General features: G+C 41.5%; 1 protein-coding gene across 9 annotated transcripts in view; it reads left to right on the plus strand.

Annotated features, from left to right (window-relative positions):
- Positions 1 to 19,803, plus strand: part of HNF4G (hepatocyte nuclear factor 4 gamma) — a 75,009-nt gene extending 55,206 nt beyond the window's left edge. For 7 of the 9 annotated variants that reach the window (XM_035124891.3, XM_035124895.3, XM_088675624.1 and 4 more), the window contains one exon: positions 359 to 3,726. In XM_035124891.3, coding sequence (XP_034980782.1) covers positions 359 to 477 — 119 coding nt within the window. In that variant the 3' untranslated portion in view covers positions 478 to 3,726. Of the gene's footprint in view, positions 1 to 358; positions 3,727 to 6,080; positions 6,989 to 17,328 lie in introns of those variants that run through there. The other 2 variants (XM_088675622.1, XM_088675623.1) reach the window with 2 other exon arrangements.
- Positions 19,804 to 23,748: the final 3,945 nt, after the last annotated feature.

Genomic DNA, 23,748 nt, shown 5'->3' on the forward strand with positions numbered 1-23,748 from the left:
CCAAAGTTTGGGAAAACCTGAGCTACATGCTGATGGCACTGAGAACCAACAAGCCAGTGTCCTCACTCTAAACAGGTATAGGGCAGTGGTGGTGCCTCAGCCCAAATTGGCTGTGGGGCTGAAGCTACTACGCTGGATTTGGAGAGGGAGTCAGCACCCGCTTAATGGCCTTGACAACTGGAAAGCTCCTGCAGACATATTTCCCACGTTCAGACCCTTGCTGAAATAGTGGGGACTTCTTCACGGCAGGTGAAAAATGTTCATGAAAAGCACATTCCCTGCCTCTTGTTTCAACGCAGCCCTAAGTTAAGAGAAGCTTGATTTGATTACTGATAATTCCTTTTCAATTCTTCTCCAGCAACTCCCGAAACTCCTCTGCCTTCTCCTCCGCAAGGCTCTGGTCAGGAATACAAGGTAGCTGCAAACCAAGTTACGGTTATTTCACAGCAATCTCTTCCAAAACAAAAGCCATTGTGATATTGATCAATGCTTCTTCTTTTTTGTAATACATGCACTGCATTAAGCCATTGTGACACTGGAAAACTCAGGACAGATAACTCAGATCTGCTGTTAAAGAGACAAGTACAGTCCCCTTTGGAGAAGGTTTTAGTTTTGGTTTTTTTTAAGAAAAACAAATCACTTTTACTAACTTTTTTTAAAAAAAGAAGAAGCTTGAATTCAGATATAATTTGTGGGTGCAAGTAGGTGAACGGAGAGGGGAAGCTGTTTCCTGTTTGCAATGCATTTGAATCAGCATTGAAGAAATTTAATTTATTGTCCCCTTATACATGAAAAAAGTCCTAAGTATCACTAGCGGAAGGCAAAGCCTGATTTTAATAGAACTGCAAGCTGAAATTTAGAAATAATGAAACAGCGAAGCAAGTAGTTTTAACAGTTAATCAAAGCAGGTGTCTCATTTTCTTGAATATACCATGGAGGTTGAAAGCCAAAATACTTCCTGCAAGCATCTATGTGACGTATGTGTGAATTATATAGTGAAATCCTGTACATGTTTACTCAAAAATATGACCCATTGTGTTCAGTGGAGCTTACTCTCAGGCAAGTATGCACTGGACTGCAAACTATGTGGAAGCAAATCACCTTAATTTCAATGGAATTTATTTTTAAGTAAGTGAATACTGCTGTGGGATTTGCTTAAAAATGCATTGTCTTTTGCTCTTAAGTAAGAGTCTCTTGTAAATATGTTCTGCTTTTAATGTTGAACTGTGGGGTTTTAAAAAGCTACTATTTAAAATTTGAACTATAATTTTTAAAAGAATTAAATAAGGATGTTAGCAAAAAGTGAAGAAAATTTTCCCCCATTTACCCTTTCTCATGAAGTGGAAATTTTTGGGGGGAAGTTGAAAAAAAAGCACATTTCTTCTGAAGTATTCTATTAGAATGAATAGAGCAGTGTTCTAAAATAGCACTGTTGTAGCCAATACACACAGCTGCAATTTTTTTAGTTCCAACATTCAAAGTTGGGAATATTAGTGATTAAAACACTGGTACTATGCTTGACTTGGTTACTAAACAAGCAACACTCTTATGACTTGATGTTGAAAAAGTAAATCTAAATATTTTTCAGTATAGAATACATTCAGATAGCTAGTAGCCTAACAAGCACAGCCTCTGACTCTAATTCTCTCTTCCATTTTTTGCATCAAGTGAAATAAATGGATGAAAGTTAGACAATAGACACATGCCCTCTTATAACATGCAGTGTCAAAATGCTTGCTCCAGTTCATATGTTGATGGTTTATATTTTCATCTTCTATCTTCCTCTATTTTCCCAGCTGGCCAAAAAAAAAAAAAAGGTGTTGGGGGGACTAAGAAAGACTTTGATACCATAAGCTTAAAATATCATGTCACACACTGGATTTGCATTCAATAAAAATAATCATATCCAATTTAAAATGTCATGTAACTAAAAAAGTTTCACATACTGAATAGTACAATGTTATGTGTTGTGCTAAAGGGGCCGCGGGTGGCGCTGTGGGTTAAACCACAGAGCCTAGGACTTGCCAATCAGAAGGGCGGTGGTTCGAATCCCTGCAACGGGGTGAGCTCGGTCCCTGCTCCTGCCAACCTAGCAGTTCGAAAGCACGTCAAGTGCAAGTAGATAAATAGGTACTGCTCTGGCGGGAAGGTAAACAGTGTTTCCATGCACTGCTCTGGTTCGCCAGAAGCGGCTTAGTCATGCTGGCCACATGACCCGGAAGCTGTATGTTGGCTCCCTCGGCCAATAAAGCGAGATGAGCGCCGCAACCCCAGAGTCATCCACGACTGGATCTAATGGTCAGGGGTCCCTTTACCTTTACCTTTATGTGTTGTGCTAAGTTTTTTAATGAGCAAAGTGGGTTTAGGTTTTATAAGAAAGTACTGGATATATTTCAATTTCCCCCCAAATTTCTCTCTTTCGTTCTAGAAAAAAACAAACAAATGGGAAAACATCCATAGATTTTACAACTGTAGACCCTTCTGATGTTATCGGCATAGTATCAAAGCTGTTGCAGTTCAGTTCTTTCTCATGCTTTTCCGGTAACATCAAAACCATTGGACCAATGTCATGGCGCCTTTCTTACACCAAAGTTGTTCCTAATAGAGATTGGGTTGTGTCATAATGCCCACCCTGGGTAGCAGATCCCAGAAGGCCCTGCAGTAAAGGCCATGGAAAAGTTAGATATAAGAACATAAGAAGAGCCTACTCTTTGAGGCAAGTGGCCCATCTAGTTCACCATATTGTTCTCAGAGTAGCCAACTAGACACTTATGGGAAGCCTGAATGCAATAGCACTTTCCCCAAAGTGTGATTCTGAGCAACTGGCATTAAGATGCATACTGCCTTCAACAGTGGAGGCAGAGCATAGCCATCTTGGATAGTAGCCATGAATAGGCTCACCCTCCATTAATTTGCTTAATCCAGACACAGGTCCGGCACTGGCCCTGAGCTGAGACCTTTGCACAGGAATCCCCAGAAAATTCTTCTCCACCTGGAGTCTCAGATAGCACATCACTGGACCACTGGCATAGGCAACAAACCAAGAGGAAACTAACAGCAAGGGATTGGAGTGAATTAGCCTGGGCATGGCAATCTGGGTTGAGTACCATAAAAGGGTACTCCAGACCTAGCTGGAGTAGGTGGATCACCGTGAGCTCTCCAAGGTCCTGTACCGCTACTTTGCCTTGCCCTTTGGGCTTCCATTTCATAATGGGACAGGACAAGATAGGTTAGTGATGGTGAAGGAAGCAGGTCCACATTGTGGATACTTCCTATCTGGTCAAGGTGCCTATTGTTACCTGAGCATTGCAGCAAGAAAGCGGAGGAGCAGGGTTTTTGGTGCTTAACAATGTACATAGCTCTAAGATGAATGACTAAATGATTTCCTAGACTGCCAAGTGAAATGAATCTCTTTCCCTTTTTGAAACTCTTAATATTGTTATCTATTTTATACAATGCTTTTCATTGTTAAATAATAAGTATATTGTAATTTATTGAGAATCTGATTTATTTTCTAGGTGTAAAATTATTTTTGTAAGCCTAATTGTACAAAATCAAAATGACTGGCTTTGTTCGAATGGTATATTGTGCTGAGCTGTTTGAACCATGATGTAATGTATGGATGTTGGCTTGAGTAGCCATGAAATGGCTGCTGCAAATGTTTTCAGATAGACTGTTTTTCATCAATGCTCAATAAACAGATATTGAAAACATATGAATGTTAAATGGGCCTTGAAGTAACTTTTTTTCTTTGCATAATGTAAACAGCAATGTTGGGTTGTTGGGTTGCTTTTACAAAAATTGGCTGTCATAACTATGAGCAGAAAAAGTTAAACTATTATTGAAATCAGATGAGAACCACATCTCAGCTCAAACTGCATCGGTTAGAGCTTTAATTAGGCTAAATTCCTTCTATTTCTTACTCAGTTCATTGAAATATTTAGAATTTCTAAGAGGTGAGATTGCTCTTTGGGGATGGCAGCTATTGTATTGTAAGTTAATAGTTTCATTTCCTTTTTTGTTTTTTGATTTTTGAGGTTTCGGATCAGAAAATTATGTGTTATTTAATTCAGGAAAGAAAGGATGAGATTAATTTTACTCCGGTCAGATAATTGTATGTTTTTAATGTATATGTCTTTTTCAGTTTTTAAAAGGAAAATAATTTACGGTCTGTGCATGTACATTCTAGTGGATCAGGTCAAAGACCTACCTAGTTCAGCAGCCTGTTTTCACAGTGGTCAACCAGATGCTTAGGCATAGCCCTCAAGCAGAACATAAGTGCAACAGCACTTTCTCCAAGTGGTATTCAAAGACATACTTCTTCCAACAGTGGTTGCATAATATAGCTAGTGAGCTGGGTATGTTTAGCCTGGAGAAGAGAAGGTTAAGGGGTGATATGATAGCCATGTTCAAATATATAAAAGGATGTCATATGGAGGAGGGAGAAAGGTTGTTTTCTGCTGCTCCAGAGAAGCGGACACGGAGCAATGGATTCAAACTTCAAGAAAGAAGATTCCACCTCAACATTAGGAAGAACTTCCTGACAGTAAGAGCTGTTCGGCAGTGGAATTTGCTACCAAGGAGTGTGGTGGAGTCTCCTTCTTTGGAGGTCTTTAAGCAGAGGCTTGACAGCCATATGTCAAGAATGCTTTGATGGTGTTTCCTGCTTGGCAGGGGGTTGGACTGGATGGCCCTTGTGGTCTCTTCCAACTCTATGATTCTATGATTCTATGATGTTCTTGTCCATGAATCTGTCTAATCCTTTTTAAAACTCATCAAGGTTTCTGGCCATCGCAACATCCTGTGGGTAGGAATTCCATAGTTGCACTGAATGCAAACGTATTTTCTTTTGTTTCTCCTGACTCTTCCAACATTCAGTAGCATCGTGTAGTCCCAGGCTCTAGTATTATGAGGAAGATTTTCCCCCTCTATCCATTTTCTTCACATCTTGCATAGTTGTTTACATCTCTATCATGTCCCCTATTTTTATATATAAACCTGAAAAGCTACACATTTTGTAGCGCAAACGAGTCACTCCAACCAACAGTTTTGGTTGTCCTTTACTGAGCCCAGCTCTACGATATCCTTTTTAAGGGAAGGAACCAAAACCGTACACAGTATTTCAATTGTGATTGCATCATACATTTGTATAATGATATTATTATTAAATTGGCAATTCTTCAATCCCTTTCATAATGATGGAATTTGCCTTTTTCATTAACTGCTGCACACTGGAGCAACATATTCACTGAACTATTCACTAAGATGCCAAGATCTCATTCTTGGGACTCAGCTATATAGCTGCAACTAAAATGTTTTGAGTGTGTTATAAAGGGCAATTTACAAATGTGACACTAGGTGGCGATGGTGAGCTATGTCAAATTCAATATAGTTTTCAAAACGTTTTTTTTAAAAAGCATTTTCACAGCGTTTTTTTTAATATGTGTGTAGATTCAGCCATAATCATCCACAGTACAGACTCTATTCGTGTGGATGTGAAATTAGGATTTATTTATTGCTGAAATACACACCCTTGCTTACATTGTACAGTGGTACCTTGGGTTAAGTACTTAATTGATTCTGTGGTGCCATTCACACCCTGAAAAGTACTAAACCCGAGCGGCGATAGCGCACGTGGAACGCTTCTGAGCATGCGCGCACAGCGGAACCCAGAAGTAAACACTTCCGGGTCCGCCGGATACTTAACCTGAAAGTACACAACCTGAAGCTTACTTAACCTGAGGTATGACTGTATTGCATTTGCCATTTTACTGCCATTCACCAAAGTTATGGAGATCTTTTGGAGCACCTCACAATTCATTTTTGTTTAACCCACCCTGAACAATTTGACACCACCAGCAAATTTGGCTACCTTGCTGCTCACTTATATAGCTATGAGACATGCTATGATCTTTGTATTTCCAAAGAGTTAAGGAACTCATAATGGCCTCGCCTGGTTAAATTTATTGTGGTAAAACAAGTAGGTGAATTTTGTTTGAGAAAGTGATAGAGTGGAGTCGTTGTAGAGAAAGAATGGCACTCTTTCCCGCTTCCTTATGAAGCTCTTATGTACTTTTCAGATTAATTTTACTGGATCCAGCTTCACCCACATCCCTTGGAAAAATTAAAATCTCACTTTCTCTTCACGAAGAGCTGATCTGACAGAGGGGAAAGGAGAAGTGAACAGACGGGGTGGCACCCAAAACACACACTCAAAAATCCAAATGTACCTTAAAAGGTTGGTGACACCTGAAATAGGCAAATGCCAGGCCTAGCCACCATCTATCTACCCAGCAAGCAACATTTTCTTATTGGACCACTTGTTCAAATGCCCTACTTCTTGTTAGTAATGGAAAAGGAATAAGGAATAGTATATACCCACCTGCTTTTCAAATGGTTTGCTAAAGCAAATCGTGCCTTAAAGATGAGGTAATAAGGCTACAGGAAAGTGATTTAAAAAGATAGAGCCCAGACTGCTTTAAGGCAAGAAAAATTGCTTTCCTCTTGGCCCTTCTTTACAGTGCTCATGATGAAGGCTAGAGGTAATATTTCCCACATTGATGGTATCTGTGGGTGGGCAAATGCATTTTTTTTTAAAAAAACACACTTCTCCATTGTTGTGTGTTTCAAATAAACTGCCCATTTAATGTTCCTCTTGGCAAAAAGAATTATTTGATACAAATTATGGCTTGGATCTAAAGGTGGCCTTCCTCTAATGCAGAGGTGGGGAGCCTCAGGCCCAGGAAATGGATGCAGCCAACAAGGCCTGTGTATCTGGCACTGCAGATTCTCCTCAGCTCATGCTCTCACAATGCTTTTGCATAGGTAGAATGTAGCTTACTGTTCTGCAAAGCTTTGGGATGGATGGAAGGAGTTATTCATTTTCTAATTTTAAAAGGCACGGATACAAAAGCACAACCTTTATTATAAAGACTAGTGTCGTTCAGCCCGTTTAGAAAACAGGCGCTAGAGGATATGTGAGAGGAGCAGCGGGGCCGCGGCCTTCCCTCTCTCTCTCTCTCTCTGCGCTCGGCCGCGGGGCGCGCCAGGAACGCAAGTAAACAAACTCGCTATCCCGTCGTGCCCCGCAGCTGAGCGCAGAGAGGGAGAGAAGGCTGCGGCCTCGCCGCTCCTCTCACGGGCTCCTCCGTCGAGCGCGCGAGGGGAAGGCGCGAGGGGAGGCGGAGTCCGGCGCTTGGGCCTAGCCGCCTCCCTCAGCCATGGTGCACTTCGTCATGGGCTTCGCCTACGACGACGATGGGGAAAGCCTGGCTGCCGGAGCCGCAGCAGCAGGAGCCGGAGCCCGGGGACTGGGAGGCTTCGGCGGGGGTGACCAGCTGGCCCGTCAGCAGGAGCGCCACTACCAGCTCAAACGGGAGGCGACAGGAAGGAGACGTCCCGGGGTTCGGAGAAGCGCTGCGTCTCCTTGCTGGACGCACACACGTGCACGCTCCCCCCCGCCAACGCTCAGTCCAGCCAGGAGCGGCGGTTGGCAGCCGCAGGGGAACGGTAGGTGGGGGGGGGAGAGCGTGCATGTGTGTGCGTCCAGTCTCTGCTGTCCAATCCCTGTGTCCCTGGGGCCCATGCGCAGTAACCCAGGGACACACGGGAAAACTGGACGCAGAGACACTTGGACTTTATTATATAGGATTATCTATTAACATGGGGAAAGATCCTCTAAAGTTGATCTGACCCTGTATAGAATTATCTGTGGCTATCTACTGTATTTTTCCATGTATAAGACTAGGTTTTTTCCCTAAAAAATAATGTCCAACAATTGGGGGCATCTTATACAGTACACGGATAGATCTCTCCCCATTTTCTTAAATCGCAGTCCCCCAAAATAGGGGGCTCCTTATACATGGGGGCATCTTATAGACGAAAAAATATGGTAACTATCCATATTACACTCTGCTTACGTACCTGAATAAAGAAAAGAAGACAAGAAGGAATATAAAAAATGGTAGTAGCCATACAGTACTCTGGATAATTACTTTTTTGAAATCACTCAGCTGCATACCGTAGCCAGTGGCCACACCTTGAACTTCTAAGTTTTTGAAGAAATCTACATATTCAAAATGCAGGCAGAAAGGGAGAAGCAGATTCAGGATCTCTGGGAATTCAAAAACAACTTTGATGTAGAACAAGTACATAAATACAGCAGCTGAAAAATTACTTTGGCAAAAAGGGTGACATAGATTAAAAAGTTTCTATACATCAGCCAAAATAAATTCAATACACATAGATTTCCATCAAAGCTGGAGTCAAGTATTTCTTTCTCCATTTCATATTTTCATATCTTCTTACAACTTCATATTTCATTTTTGCTACTGTCAAGTGCAAGGAAAATGGAGATTCCTATGGCATACAATAGCAGCAGTCATGTAGTTTGTACATTTGATGACCCAATTGTGAATTTGTGTCCAACTTGTGGAGATGGGAGCTTTCAATCTAAACAGTTCTTCGGCTGCTTTCCCCCTGGGATCTACTCAAAGCAGGTTGATGTGCTGAGTCTTGCTCCTAGGCTGTAGAACTGCTGGATCTTAACAGCGCTCATCCATGAGTAACCTTCAACATTAAAATATAAAGAATATACTCAAAATGGGTGCAAACCTGCAGAATAACAGACCATTTAAATTATCTTTGTTCCCAGAAATAGTTTAGCTATTGGTGAAATCATTGTGCGGTATTTTGATACTGTCTTCTGCAGCATACACTTTGCTTTGTTCAGTTACCTCTCTGGAACTTTTACTGAATGAAAAAAATATCCAACTCAATGTGAGAGATTTAAGCATGGATTGATGCTTCCATTGAAGTCAATGGGTTTTGAATGTGTTTAGGTCCGTCTGGATTATAACCCAAGTATATTTAACACATAAGGTTAAATATTTAAGAGTTAGGAGTTCACAGATCTTTGAGGAATTCAAACTCATTAATATGAGTTAACACTACCTATTTTAAAGAGACTAGGTTGCAGTTTGGGAAAATACAACATATCTGCATAAAACTTGCTATTTTCATGACACAGTTGCTGCAACTGTATTCATAATTATTTGGAAGCAATTCTCATTGAATGGAGTGGGACTTGCTTCTCAATGCATACAGATAGGCTTGCAAACTTCATCAGTGTCATCAAATGGCCACTGAATAATCTGCTAAAATTTTCTAGGAATGCACATGTCAGTTTTAATCAAATGCATTATTTTCAGAATAATAAAAAAAGAGGAAATGGCTCTTTGACATTTATTCAGAGCAAAACCACCAACTTCCTTTGACTTTGATCAAAAATGAGAAAGGGAAGGCGATGAGGGCTAAAAATCAAATGAAGTGACATAGCATTGCTCAAGCATTGCTGTTGAAGTAGCAGAAAGGCAATGAACTCTTTCTGCTAATATGACAGAACAGCTTCACTCATTTTGAGCACCAGGGCAAGTTGTAGGGAACTTAATAAGGAAGCAAAATAATCAGAAATCAGGCTTGGGGGACAAGAGAAAGCAGTATCACTACTGAGACAACATGTTTATGTTCTATGAAATAACATCCACTGTGAAGTTTGGGTCATTTAGCCTGTGCAACTGAAATCAACAGGACTCAGCAGTTCCTCTTCCTCATAGAAATAAACATAGCAATCACCTTTTGCATCCTCACCAATATTGAAAAATAGCCACAAGGGGTGCTTATCAATTAAGTCAATATACCACAATTATCAAACGCAAGGAAAAGCAAACCACCCATTCGTTCACTGTGAATATGGCTCATGCAGGAATGAATTCCAGACTTCAGTGGTGCCTTAAATGAAGTATGATGGTTTAACCAAGTTTTGATTACACTGCCAGATTCCTTTCTCAACACACATCTGAAGAACATTATGTATTGTGGAAAAGGGCTCGTGGACACTCTTATTGCTGCTGTTCAGGTCAGGATTCCTTAGGAATCATTCTCTGTGCAATAGCAAATGTTATGGTCACCACTAAGAGATGAAGCAGGGCTGGTGCCAGACTTCATAGAGCCTTTGGCATGGTGCCAACAGTGACCCCTCCCAACCCCAGCCCCCAAATTAGGGAAGGGTCCAGTCCTGTTTGGGCTGCTTGCAGCAGTTGCCATGCTTTCTCTGCCACCCCTGGAAACACTTCAGCAATGTGTGAGTGGCAGAAGTTTTGGACTGGAGCAATCCTCAGTTCCTATCCAAGTTTGCTGCCAATGATCTTAAATTACACCAAATGCAACGCCTGGGCCAAAAGATAAACAAAATTACTTTTGGTAATTTAAAATGGCAGAGATTGGCTCACTGCTGAATGGGTGCTGGATGGGTGCTGAGATTGGCTCATGGCTGAAAAGAATTTGCAGGGCTATCCAAGAGTGCAATTAAGTTGAATGCAATTAAGTTGAGCTGCTAACAAGCCCTCCCGAGCCCACAGGGTGCTTGATCTAATGTGGTCAACATCTGGCACCAGGCATGATATGAAACTTTTGCTAGATCTAGCAGGTCAGTTACAACATGGCTAAGCTTGCGACAGAAAGGACAGCTGAGAAAGCAATCAGCGTAGGCAATTTGGGTGGTTTTCAATTAAGTTTTACTCAGAGTAGACCTATTGAAATAGATGAACCAAACTTAGACATGCTCATTTATTTCAGTGGGTCTACTCTGACTAAAACCTAGTTAAAAGCCACTCTCTTTTAATCAGCAAATTGCCCACTTCTAATGCAATGGATGGGCAAAGAAAGGTGGTTTGTGGAGTCTTGGCACACATATGGGAGCCAGCAGAAATGCACTGGGCTACTCTGCTCCTTCAAAGATGACAGGGGCTGGGCAGAGGAGGAGGAATGGTGGAGACCGTCTCCTCATCCTGACCCTTCCAGGGAGGAGGAAGAGGAAGACAGTATAGATGTACAGCAGGGGTTTGAGGGAGGTCACAGCTCAGAGGCAGATGAGGGGGAAAGTTAGGAAATCATGGGAGCAGGCAGAGCCTGAGCAGCAGCTGGCTAACATATTGTCACTAGAAAGCATTCCAGACCCTCAATCTCCCAGAACCTGGCAAGCCTGAAAAGTAGAAGAGCAAAGAGCTCAAAGACAGAGGGCATGTAGTAGCACCCGTAGAAGTGACGAATGAGGAAGTGGGAGAGACGGGAAGTGGAGATTTACTCAGGACAATGCCATTATCCAAGAAGCTGGGTTCTATAGCCTCTCTCTGTAAAGTTTGAAATAAAAAAGGACTGTAAGAAACCAACCACGAGCTGCTTACAGTACTCTGACAAAAGACGATACATGTGATAGCAACATCCCTCAGCTGATGTGTGATTGGTTCAGTCTGAAGGAAGCAACTTGAAGGTATATAAGGCAGCCTTATCCAACCTGGAGCCTTACGGATGTTGCCCTACTACAACAACTTTCATCATCTCCGACAACTGGCAACAATGAGTAGGAGATGCAATACAAAAAACCTAATGAGCACCAAGTTGGAGAAAATGGATGTAGGTTCTCTCTATGGGGGCAAGAGCTTTGATTGACCACTGTTCCCATACCTGTGGAAGAAATTTTATGTGCATCAATTGTCTCCTTTCAGCATGAAGTGATCATGCGTCAGCTGAGAGACATCAGAATGCAAGCCATTGAAGGACTGTGCATTCCTGTTTTCTTCTTCACTATCTTTTCCTGTATGATGCTCCACAACACACAAAGGAGTTCAATGTGTCTGCTCCCAGTTGTTTAAAGATACCATGCACAGTTATTTAGAAATAGTAGTAATTATTCTTGTCCTTGTCTGGCACCAAGAAGGAAGCTTAATTCAAAAACCCAAGATAAAGAAAATTTTGCATTGTAGATAAACATTTTTGCTCTTGCAGTCAAATGACAGCATATTTGTGAGATTACATTTCAAAGGCACAGTTGCACTGGTTCCATGCAGCAGGGTTATCTTTGATGCTTGTCAGACTTCTCAGGAGAATAGGCCCATCATTAAAGAAAAGCATTATATTCATTATTCCTTCTTTCCCCCCACTATCACCTCTCCTCTCCTTTATTCACTTTGTTCCTTCTGCTGTACCGTGTGGGTCTTTATTTTCAAAACAAGCCACTTGCACGCTACCTTTTCAAATACCTTTGGAAAATTTAAATATATAATGCACTTAACACTCCCTTTATCTTTTGTGCCAGAAATATCTTCAAAAAGTCCAGTGCGTTTGTAAAGCAAGAACAGCTCCTCTGGAATTCTTTCTGGATGTTGTTAACTAATACCCTTGTCACAACTTTCTTTCTTTTACTTCCACCACAAATTAATCCATCACACCTCTTGTAATCTGAATTATCTTGGTTTCCTGCTTCAACTCTGAAGAGATGTGAAGAAGGGATCATGGTCATGTCTGTATTGCAATAGGCTTCTATTCCAATTTGAAGAATTTAAAACCTAATGGTGACAGCCCAAGTCCCCTTCCTCTCCTTTCTTCTGCACCCCTCTGCACCCCTCACAGTCTGCTTGGGGAGTGTCCTACAACCAGGAGTGCCAATTTGAATAAATTATAGGGGGTAGGTAAGCCCTGCCCCATATAATCAATCACATGATGTGGTGCAAACACACCAGTTGAATGGCAATGGCCATCAACTCAAATATTTTATTGGGGGACCTCAGCCCCTAGGAGTGTTGGACTGTGGCCTGGGAGACCAGGGTTTGAATCCCCACTCAGTCATGAAGCTCACTGAGTAACCTTGGGCCAGTCATCGTCTTTTGGCCTAACCTACCTCACAGGGTTGTTGTGAGGATAAAATGGGGGGGAGAACCATGTACCCCACCTTGAGCATCTTGGAAGTAAAAAGTGGTATATAAATGTAATAAACAAATAAATTTTTAAAAAGGTTATAACTCATAGAGTTGGGGCCAGGCTAAGGGATGAAGGGAAAATGTTGATCCAGTACTCATTTAAACACAAACCTAGCTGAGTTGCACTTCCCAGAATAATACAAGAACTGAAGCAAAGCCATTTTTTGAATGGTGCCCTTCTCTAAATTTTGCGATGCAGTCCTCCAGGCAAGTAATGTGTAAAAGAAATAAACAACAACATACGCTGGGGTATAATAACATATCAAATGTGTTGTAAATGTATTTAAGAACCACAGGGAGGGGAACCCGAGGAGGTCCCAATATACAATGTGAGGTGAGATAAGATTTAATGTTTTATATGTATTTGTTTTTGTATTGTTTTTTCTTTTTTCTATTTTTTGTCTATAGTGTTTTGTATACCTTTTTTGGAAAAATTAATAAAATATTATTATTAAAAAAAAATCAAATGTGTTATATGGGGGCGGGGGAATCCCTTGCATAAATTTTTATGTTAGTCAAAACTGCATACCAAAAATAGGTTTATTAGGTTTATTAGTTTATTAGATTTCTTTTTTTAAAAAAAAACCCAAACAAACCCACAAATTGCTGCAGAAATGTGGAGAACTGATATGAAAAATCATGTGGGGAAAAATGGACACTTGGGCACCCTATTAGAGACACATAGCACCTGTCAATGAAAAAAAAAAGAACTTTGACACTCCTACCTGGCACTGGGCATTATGGAAAAGTAGTTATCAGCTGTAAAGAATTGTCTCACCTCTGGAATGATGGACATGGAATGCTTTGCATTTTTGAGGACAAATCTATTTATGTGCAAATGATTTCTTGCTGCTGTCGCAGGAACTACAGCAAGCAGTGCCAAATATTTATTTGGTTACAAATTGAATTTGCAGAGGCAAACTGGACACAGGAGGACCATCAATCACAACGGGACCTAACTGTTTATGATGATGATGATTATTCCTGTTTTTCTGCTTTTATAGCTTTTTTTATTTTATTTCAAGCATTAGACACTGGATGCAAAGGCAATTACCATCCCTGCATGGATGCTGCTCTTTTTCATTTCTGTCGCTTTATTATGGCAATTGAATTCCCATCCCTATCCCATTTCACTTTTTATCCTATAGGGGGATTTGGGGGTCTTTTTTTAGTTTTCCTTTTTTTTCATTATACAGTATTATTGCTATTTTCAACTCTTTCCTGATGTCCTTTCCAGGACTTCATCTGACTTGTCTGAGTTTCTTCAATTATAACCTTAGCTGCAGTTCTGCAAATAGCAACTGTTCTATGTGAATGGGAGTCAGAGAACTTAGTTCTCTAAATTCACACAAATATGGGGAACTTTCTTATTATTGTCATTGCTGTGCCTTGTGTATAATATTTGAAATCAAAGCCAACTTGGGCTTGACATTTTGCTAGTGATGGGCAATTTCTCTCGGCTCTGTTCAGAGCTGGGTTCAGAAAACAGAGTTCTTTCCCTCCAAAAGTCAGGAAATGTTGTCTGGGGCAAAGACGGCACGACTCGAGGCAGGTTGAACTCAATGGGAAGGCGACCAAGAGCAGAGCTCGAGCGCTTTCTTTTATTGAAAGCTCAGGATGACAGTTAATCATTACAACGACAGTGTAACTTCTAGCCAATTACAGCAGTGCAGTCCCATACAAGGTGATGTTTCCTGTAATGTCACACCCGGTCACTCCCTAAGACATCCTCCATAGCCCACGTGTTATTTTGCCATGCCCTCTGTCCATGCTCCAAGCACATGTCACTCTGTAAACACCCCCTCCTAGTTCCCATTGTGTTACCCTCCTTGGCTTGACCCATCTGGTTTGTCCTGATTCATCCAGTTCCATCCAGATCCTCCTTGATCCTTCTAGCTCTGTTGTGACCTGTTGCCCTGCTGACCTGAGCCTCTGACCTGTCCTTCTTCACGTGTTTCCCATTCTGACATTAGCCGGCTTGCCGTGCTAATGCCCACACTCTCGCAGATGGGTGTGGCTTGCCAGCACCAGATCTCAGTCATTCCCACACATGCCTGCACAATTTCCTCGTGTAATCCCCACAAGGAAATAGCCTTCTTATTTTTATTTTAATAAGTCCAGTTTTGAATTTGGATCCTATTGTTCTGCCAACTATATTACTGGGAGAGTAATGAGGTCTGAATTATCTGCCCCCAACTCCCACAAGCATCCCAGCCACTGGGGACCCTGGGATATTCAATTTCCCTAAGGCAGCTAACTTGTTCTCCAGTTTATGGTATTTAGAGGTTACTAATATCGTAAGAGACGTCACCTTGCTGACAAAGGTCTGTATAGTTAAAGCTATGGTTTTCCCAGTAGTGATGTATGGAAGTGAACGCTGGACCATACAGAAGGCTGTTCGCCAAAGAATTGATGCTTTTGAATTATGGTGCTGGAGGAGACTCTTGAGAGTCCCATGGACTGCAAGAAGATCAAACCTATCCATTCTGAAGGAAGTCAGCCCTGAGTGCTCACTGGAAGGACAGATTGTGAAGCCGAGGCTCCAATACTTTGGCCACCTCATGAGAAGAGAAGACTCCCTGGAAAAGACCCTGATGTTGGGAAAGATGGAGGGCACTAGGAGAAGGGGACGACAAAGGACGAGATGGTTGGACAGTGTTCTCGAAGCCACCAACATGGGTCTACTCTTACCAAACTGCAGGCGGCAGTGGAAGACAGGAGTGCCTGGCGTGCTCTGGTCCATGGGGTCACGGAGAGTCGAACACGACTAAATGACTAAACAACAATATCCTAAGGTTTGCAGCTAACACTGTTACTGCAGGATTCTAAGTGACAGAGAACTTTGCACAGAGACTAAAAAGGGATTGTGGGGTGTGGGGTGATCCTACTTGTAATGAAGTCAAGCATTGCAAGTGGAGCAAGGTTATAATATGGATCAAGTGCAGGGAACCTGGAGCCCTCCAGATGTTAAGGAATTACTACTCCAAACAAGCCCAACAAGCCTGGTCATGGATGTTGTAGTTCAGCAACATCTGGAGGGCCAAAGGTTCCCCGCACTTGGACCAGATAATTATCAACTTTGGCAGCACCCCAATTTTCTGCAGAATACAGATTCATCTCCACCCCACCCTGAAAAAAGTGTCCTAGTGTATCCATGTAAGTTTCCACCTATTCCTTAGTAAGTACAGTAGGTTTAATTGTCAATCTTCAGAGGAAATGTCTGGTAGCTCAGCGAGTAACAAGGACAAAGAGTTGTAGCAAGAAAGCTGAAAGTCTTTGATTTAAATCTCAACTCAAATTCATCCTTTGCCCCTAAACTGCAGTTCTAGCCTGGCTTACAGGGCTGTCACTGAGATAATTGCATAAGTAGTGATGGTGTGAAGATTGTGATTACCTGATCTGAGATACAAATTTGTCTAGGTCATAAAGGCTGGACGCATTCCAGATCAAGCACCATTTCCCAAGTTCTTCTCTGGCCTGGCGTTTTAAATGAAAAGGATTTGTTTATTAAAAAAGGCTTCCTAACTCACCTTGAAAGGTTCCCTGGGACAACTTGCAACCATAAAAAGCACACGGTAATACAATAAAAACAGAGAGCAATATGGCACAACCAAGCACCCAAAAGATGATCCTGTGTAGGAATTCTGGCATTGTATTCAACTAACTTCTATTCAGAGCAGACCTATTGAAATTAATGAACCTAAGTTGGACGTGTCTATTGATTTCAATGGGTATACTCTGAGTATGACTAGCATTGTCTACAACCCATCGTGTCTAGATGAAGTAGGTGAGTTCACCAAAGTCGTTCATGTTAATATCTTACTTTGGATTAAGTTCTCCTTGGTTATCATAGAATTATAGCCTGCAAAGCAGGAATATTGTAGCCCAGTGTGGGGCTCGAATCCACGGCCCCAAGATGCTCTACTGACTGAGGGGTTGACATGAAGCTGCATGGTTTTTTTTCAATGGGCACATAAGCTACGAAACAATGCAATGTGCACAAGTAAAGTCCTTTTTTTGAGTTCCTTTGGGAGGAAGGGCAGGCTATAAATTTAATAAACGATAGAAATAAACCGGGACAATGTCTGAGCTGTGGCATTGCAGAAGCTACTGCATTTGGTGCCGTGTCAATCATGCATATGGTTATCTCATCAAACTACAATTCCCAGGCAGTAGTGTGATCAGGGGCATGCACACAGCAACATCAGTGTGGGGATGCATATTTCAAGCCAAGCCAAACAAAGGAAAAAGCTTTTCCTGAATGCTTCTTGGAAAGCTCACTTAACATTCTGAGCCAATTCACAACTGAGCTAAGGAGATCTTGCCCATCATAAACAGGAAGCACGTTAAGTATTTAAAGTATGCTATAGAAATTCTCAGTGTTATTATTTTGCATTATGCAATCGTTCTTCTGAGCCGTTGAGTAGACAACTTCTGCCATTGTTTTTCATACTTAGTCTTCTTCAGAGCTGCCCATTCTTTCCTCCCTCCTGGATTCTTATGTTTTTCACAGCCGGAACAGAGGTACAAAGCCAGCGGGTGAAGCTTCCTCCTATCACTGACTTCGTACCCTAGAAAAGGCAAATCTTTACTGCCACGTGTCAAGCTCAAGAAAGGTGACAACCTTCTCTTACTGTTTTTGCAATATGGACAAACTAGCAAATCTTGAATATAAAATATGGTTTTAGCCCTGCAGATAAATCACCAAGGGACTAATTGCGTCCAAACCTACCTTGGAGAAAGCCCCATTCAACTTACTGGGGCTTACTTCTGAGCAGCAGGCATAGGTTTGTGCTATAAATAAGGGTTGGCCATTGGATGGGGCATCTATATTTATTAGTCTCAAAATGAGAGCTGAATATGCATTGTTGTTTTTGATGGTTGGGATTTAGCTGTGCATATCCCCACCCTTCACAGACAACACTATTGGAAGAAGTATTTTTTAAACTTTTTTTTTTACTGGGACTGAACCATATTACTGAATACTATGTTGATGCCTATTCTCCAATTCCATGGTAGATTTGGCTGGAGATTTTAATGCCAGTGTTGGAAATTCGATTGTTTGATAAGTCCCTGATTTATGCTGATAGTCTCTGGTTACTGTTTTATTATGGATGTTGTGTTATTTTATTCATTAGCATTTTCTTTTTGAATTTACTGACTGTAAGCTACTTTGAGGAGCACTGACTATTCCACACAAAATACGCTGTTTGACTGGCGGTGGTGTTTTCCCCGGCTGAACGGCAGACCTATACTTAAATGGAATCTCTCTTTGTAAAGTGTAAAACGGGTGGCAAGTCCAGAGTCCTGTGCTTTCGGATTTTCATCTGCGGGTCCTGGGAATCCCAGGCACATGTAAGATTCTGGACCCAGAGTCACAGCTATTGACAGAAATATAGCTTCTTTTACAGTCGGTAGATCATGAGACTCTTAATCGCAGGGTCGTGGGTTCGAGCTCCACGTTGCGCAAAAGATTCCTTCTTTGCAAGGGGTTGGGCTAGATGACCCTTGTGGTCCCTCTGGCTCTGCAATTCTATGAGTCTGTGATTTTATAGTAATCAGTGGTAAACAACAAGCACATTTGCAGCACCGTCTTCAAAAGCAAGAATATTTTGATGAAATCAGTTCATTATTTCCATACTTTTAACATTTCTCTTTTTATCTGTGCAAGGAGACGAGAACATGAAGCTAGGGAATTAATTGCTATTTCACCTGGAATGTTATGCAATGCATTTCATTATTTGGGGTCTTTGCACAAATCTTTCTCGCTAATGTGACTACCAGAAAAGAAAAGAGGAAGATATAAGGAGTCCCTTTTTTTTTTTGCACGCTGAATCCTGAAGTTTCGGAGTGGTAAAATTTTAAATGCTTCATGCAAAATCAGGTCAGCTATAGACAAATGTCAGTAGACTGGATGCAAAATGCACTGCAGGCAGAAAAAGATGACATTTATCAGTCATCCATACATCAGTAACTAAAACAATTTTAGGGTTGTCTAGACAGGCATCTATTATTTCTTAAATTTAAAAGCTTTAGTAGAAAGACAACAGCAAATGCTCTTTTTATATTTAGGATTTTTTTCCCCTTCCAAGAGAGATGAGACAGGCAAAGGAAAAATGGCAGTTTTCAAACCGAGAACTGCAGATTTGCTGATATCTAGAAATATTTTTGACAGATGTACTCTATATATATGTACATGAACACAGGATAATTTATTGCTCTATATCAACGTCAATGGAACTGAATTATCAGAGTATGCATATTGCATTGGATGTTATTACTTTGGTAGTCTGTATTAAGGGCACAACTGAGCTCAGATTAAGCACTTTTAAGTCTTATTCATTTCCATGGGAGAGTTACACATGCCCACACTTTTTATCACATAAATGGATGAATGGGGGGAAATGTTAATTTTTATTTGCTATATTTGCATCCGGGCCTTTCCTTAAAGAACTCTAGCAGCCTACATGGATGTCTGCTGTTTTATTCCCACAACAGCTATGTGGCTGAGATGGAGCCTTGCTAAAGACTACTCAGTGGGCTTAACGTCGAACAATCTGAATTGGAATATACATAATTTCTGTCTAACATTCTGGCCAGAGTGCTATTGTGTTCACATCCTACTTTGGAGCTTTCCATAAACATCAGGTTTGCCACTGTGAGAACAGAACACTGGACTAGATGGATTTTTGGTCAGATCAAGCAGGACTCTTCTTCATTTTAATACACTCATGTAACAGTGATATAAAAGTATTGTCAGCTAGAATGGATGATGGTTCATACTCAGTACTGGGCCAACTGTGATGGCTGTGGTACTAATTGCAAAGAAAGGTACATCTGCTTTGGCAATTTTAGAACACAGAAAATATTTCCGGTAGGAATATATATATCTATATAGTGTGTGTGTGTGTGTGTGTGTGTGTGTGTGTCCTGCTGCAACCATACCTGCCAAGTTCCTTCTTGAAAAATAAGGGATCGGACCTGAAGTAGCAGACCGGAAGTAGCACTGCCGCCATTTTGGAACTGGGCGGAACATGCTCAGAAGTGACTTTTGATGCTGCTTTGCCCAGTTCCAAAATGGCCGCCACACCAGAAGTCGCGCTGCAGCCATTTTGGAACTGGGCAGAGCAGCATCAAAAGTCGCTTCTGAGCATGCTCCGCCCAGTTCCAAAATGGCCACCGCGCCAGAATAAACCGGGGGGAAAAAAACGGTTTTTTCGGCTGGGAACAGCCGGAAAAACGGGGGTTTCCTGGGGAATACGGGAGACTTGGCAGCTATGTGCTGCAATCTGAATACCAATGCTCAAAGCAGTCAGAACTTAGGGCAGTCCAAAAACAATGATTTGAATGTGTTATAAAGATATAACACCAGAGGGCGCCAGAGAGCAGAAAAAGCTTTCTATAACATTTTTACAAAGCCTCCCCCTTTTGTTATAATAATTTAATTTCTGACTTATTTATAGCGGGTTTTCTTCCTGTGTGTAGATCCACCCAGAGACCGGTGCTAAATGGTATGCAGCACAATTTTAAACAGAAGTAGCAGTATGCCTTCTGAAGTCAGAGTAGTGCACAGGCCTGATTCAGTGCTTCAAAGTGCTCTGTTCCAACCTGGGATGGTCTGGGGCCAACCTGACCCAGGTCCAGGTCCCAAGCCAATTTTGGAGCCTTGGGGGGAAGAGAAGGAGTTGTGGTTCCTTCTCCCCTGGCCACATGTCTAAAACACTGATTAAAATGCAGTCTGGAAGTAGGAAAAGGAGACACACAAAGTATGTTTGCATGTCGTCTTCTCCCTTCCCTCACTATCAGACCCTGTTTTTGACAACCCAGGATCAGTCTGGGGGTGCCTGATTCAGCTCAGTGTTGTCTCGAGCTGCCTCAATCTGGGTCAGCGCAAATCAGTTCAGGATCCAGGATTCAGCCAGATCTGAGAAATAGCCCTTGAAAGCATGACACTCTTGAGTTGCCTCTAAAACTCCAGTTCTCAGAGTTTTGTGGTGGACATGTAAAGTAGTTAAAAACTTTTGGGAGACGACATATAATGAAATGAAAAATAATAATGTTCAAAATAACTTTTGTTTAAAAAACCAGAAGCTTTCTTATTAGGAATTACAGGTACCGAGATCCCAAAGGATCAGAAAAGATTGTTTATATATGTGACAACAGCCGTGCGGATGCTACTGGCCCAGAGATGGAAGGAAGAGTCAACCTTGACCAGAGAATAATGGAAACCAAAATGATGGACTATGCCAAAATGGTGAAATTAACTGGGAAGCTCAGAAATCAAGAAGACAAGAACTTTAAAAAAGAATGGGGAAAGTTTATAACTTGTTTACGAGACCATTGCAAGCAGATCAAAACAAGGGCAGGATTTTAACCACGCTTGTAAAGTAATGGGAAGTATGGAAAATTTAGAAGGAAAAAAATTGGATAAATACTGATATGCAGTTGTAAATATTATCATTATGGCCCATGGAAGAGATGGGGGGAAGTCAGGAGATTCAGAGTAATCTCGATATTCGGATTTTGAATGGATGGTTGTTGTCTGTTTATATTTCGTAAAATCAAAATCAAATAAAAATAAAACTCCAGTTCTCACAGTAAAGAGTGCTCCTTCCCAATTCAGTATTGCATGTTTCTAAAGGTGCTTTAGAAGTGATGGACATCAAAGGTTATCTTGTCCAGCTGACTGGTGATGCAGGAAATCCACTATGGCAAAATCTGATAGCTTTCCACCCAGTCCCTGCTTAGAAACCTTTTACAGAGCAAAGTCCACCCTCTTCCAAGGAAGTCTCTCCCACTGTCAAACAGCTCCTACCACCAGGCACTCCTTGGTAATGTTTTGCTGAAATCTCCTTTCTCGTAAGTTGCTTTGGATTCCTACTGTCTGTAGCCACACACAAAAAGAGAAATTTGCTCCACCATCTAATAGACAATCCTTCGACTGGGGTGTGTGTGTGTGTGTGTGTGTGTGTTCACATGTTGCCTCTTAATCATCTCTTGTCCAGGGTAAATGCAGCTTACACTATTGTATCCTCAGTGCACTTCATTGCTTTGTGGTTGTAGCAGTTTCATTTAAATTATTTGTTAGTAATTTATTTTTTATCTCATTAATAAACTTATGTCCTGATTTTGGGTCCTCTTAAGCTTAAGACTGTTTAACAGAATGTTTAAACTCACAACAGATCTGATTTCATTTATTTATTTATTATTATTATAGTAAACTAATATGTTCAGCTTTGTCATTTTCTTTTTGGACAGACAGGTGTGCATGAGTGTGTGTGAGAGAGAGACTGCTTTACACTGCTGTGCACATATGGAATGCATGTTTTAAATACATTCCCCAAAATGTATTTCTTCAACATATTTTATAAGTCTGTCATCGAAATTGAAACCGGTGCTGTTTGCAACAAGGTAAGAATGAAAAAACAACAACAACCCAAAACCACAATTGAAAATAATATATAATAAAGCAGACCACAAATGAAAGTGGCAGATAAAAAAAAATCAGAAACAGTCCATAAAATGCCTGGATCAATAAAGAGGATTCTCCCCTGCCCCCCGCCGGTGCCGAAATGATAACAATGTTTTCATCTGTTGGGTCTCCTTGGAAAGGAATCTGCAGACTGGGAGACCGTATCTGACACAGCCCTCTCCCCAAAGGCAAAATGAGGGAATTGATTTACTGGGGATAAAATGAAGGACTCTCCCTGGCTAAGGTAGGGACAGGGTTTAAAGTGTGTTGTGTAGGAAAAGGATCTGGCTGGCAGGCTAGTTCCCAAATTTCCCTCACTACCAACAGGTAGTGAGTCAACAGGGATAGAGAGATCCATTGGTTTCAATTCTCCATTTTTCCTATCTCAAATGCAGTTTTTCACATTTCCATAGCAATTTCCAATTATGGTTATTATTTTTTAAACCCTCATGAACATACACCACCTATTTAGCACAAAAATACAAACACACTGTTGCATGCAGTTGGGACTAATACCCCTCCTCTTTTGCAAGCCATTCCCCATTATATAAAGCATTTTTTTTGTACTGTGCTTTCACTAATCTATGCATTTCCATGCCCCACAAAAGATACATTTTTTTTCTCTCCACATTGCTTGGCTGGAGAGCTGCAGCGCAAAATTCAGAGAAGCGCAAAGTGCTTCGTCTCACGTACTGGTCTGAGAATGAGGTGAATGAGGGAGCTTCTCATCAGGATGCAAACAAAATTTACATTCTCCTCCATCCTACCTGTCAGCTACCTTGACAGCACCCTCGAAGGGAGAAGAAACACCACACTCTGCAAAGGCATTCAACCTCTTTCCGTGACCCCCCCCCCCGAAGCCTATAGGCCACCAGAAGAAGTCTTGAGGCTTGCAGACTCTTGTCACCCCACTCCCTCCCCTGACTCACTTGCAGTCCATCCTGGTGGATTACAGGTCAGGCTACGCGGGAGTCTAGCTACTTATTCTTCCCATTCACTATATGCATGCTTCCTCATATGCATTCACGATATGTGGTTATGGAACTTGGAGGGGTTCCTTCCTTCAATTAAACTACCTCCAGGTACAGGGTAGTGAACGGTGCACAATCAAAACTCGAACTGGAGTGCTTGTCCTAAGCACTGACAGCAGGGTTAAGGCAGAATAATTACTGCGATGTAATGATCGTCTGACAGTCAGATGCAATGCTCTCATGAAACCAGAGTGTTTGAGGCTGCTGTTAAAATTCAAGCTGGGGGCTGTATTTTACTTGTCAACATCTCCCAGAAAGCGAAACTTTTCCTATCCCAAATTAGGAGGGTCCCCTCCCATGAATGCAGAAACCTGAAAGTATGTTACAGTAATTGGAAGCAAAACTTTCTCCTCCTGTGTGTAACACGCGGCACAGAACTTAAAACCTGGTCAAGCCCTCTGTTCTCACAGTGGCCAGCCAGATTAGGGGT

Source organism: Zootoca vivipara, chromosome 8 (assembly GCF_965207765.1).
Source record: "Zootoca vivipara chromosome 8, rZooViv2.hap1.1, whole genome shotgun sequence".
NCBI lineage: Eukaryota > Metazoa > Chordata > Lepidosauria > Squamata > Lacertidae > Zootoca > Zootoca vivipara.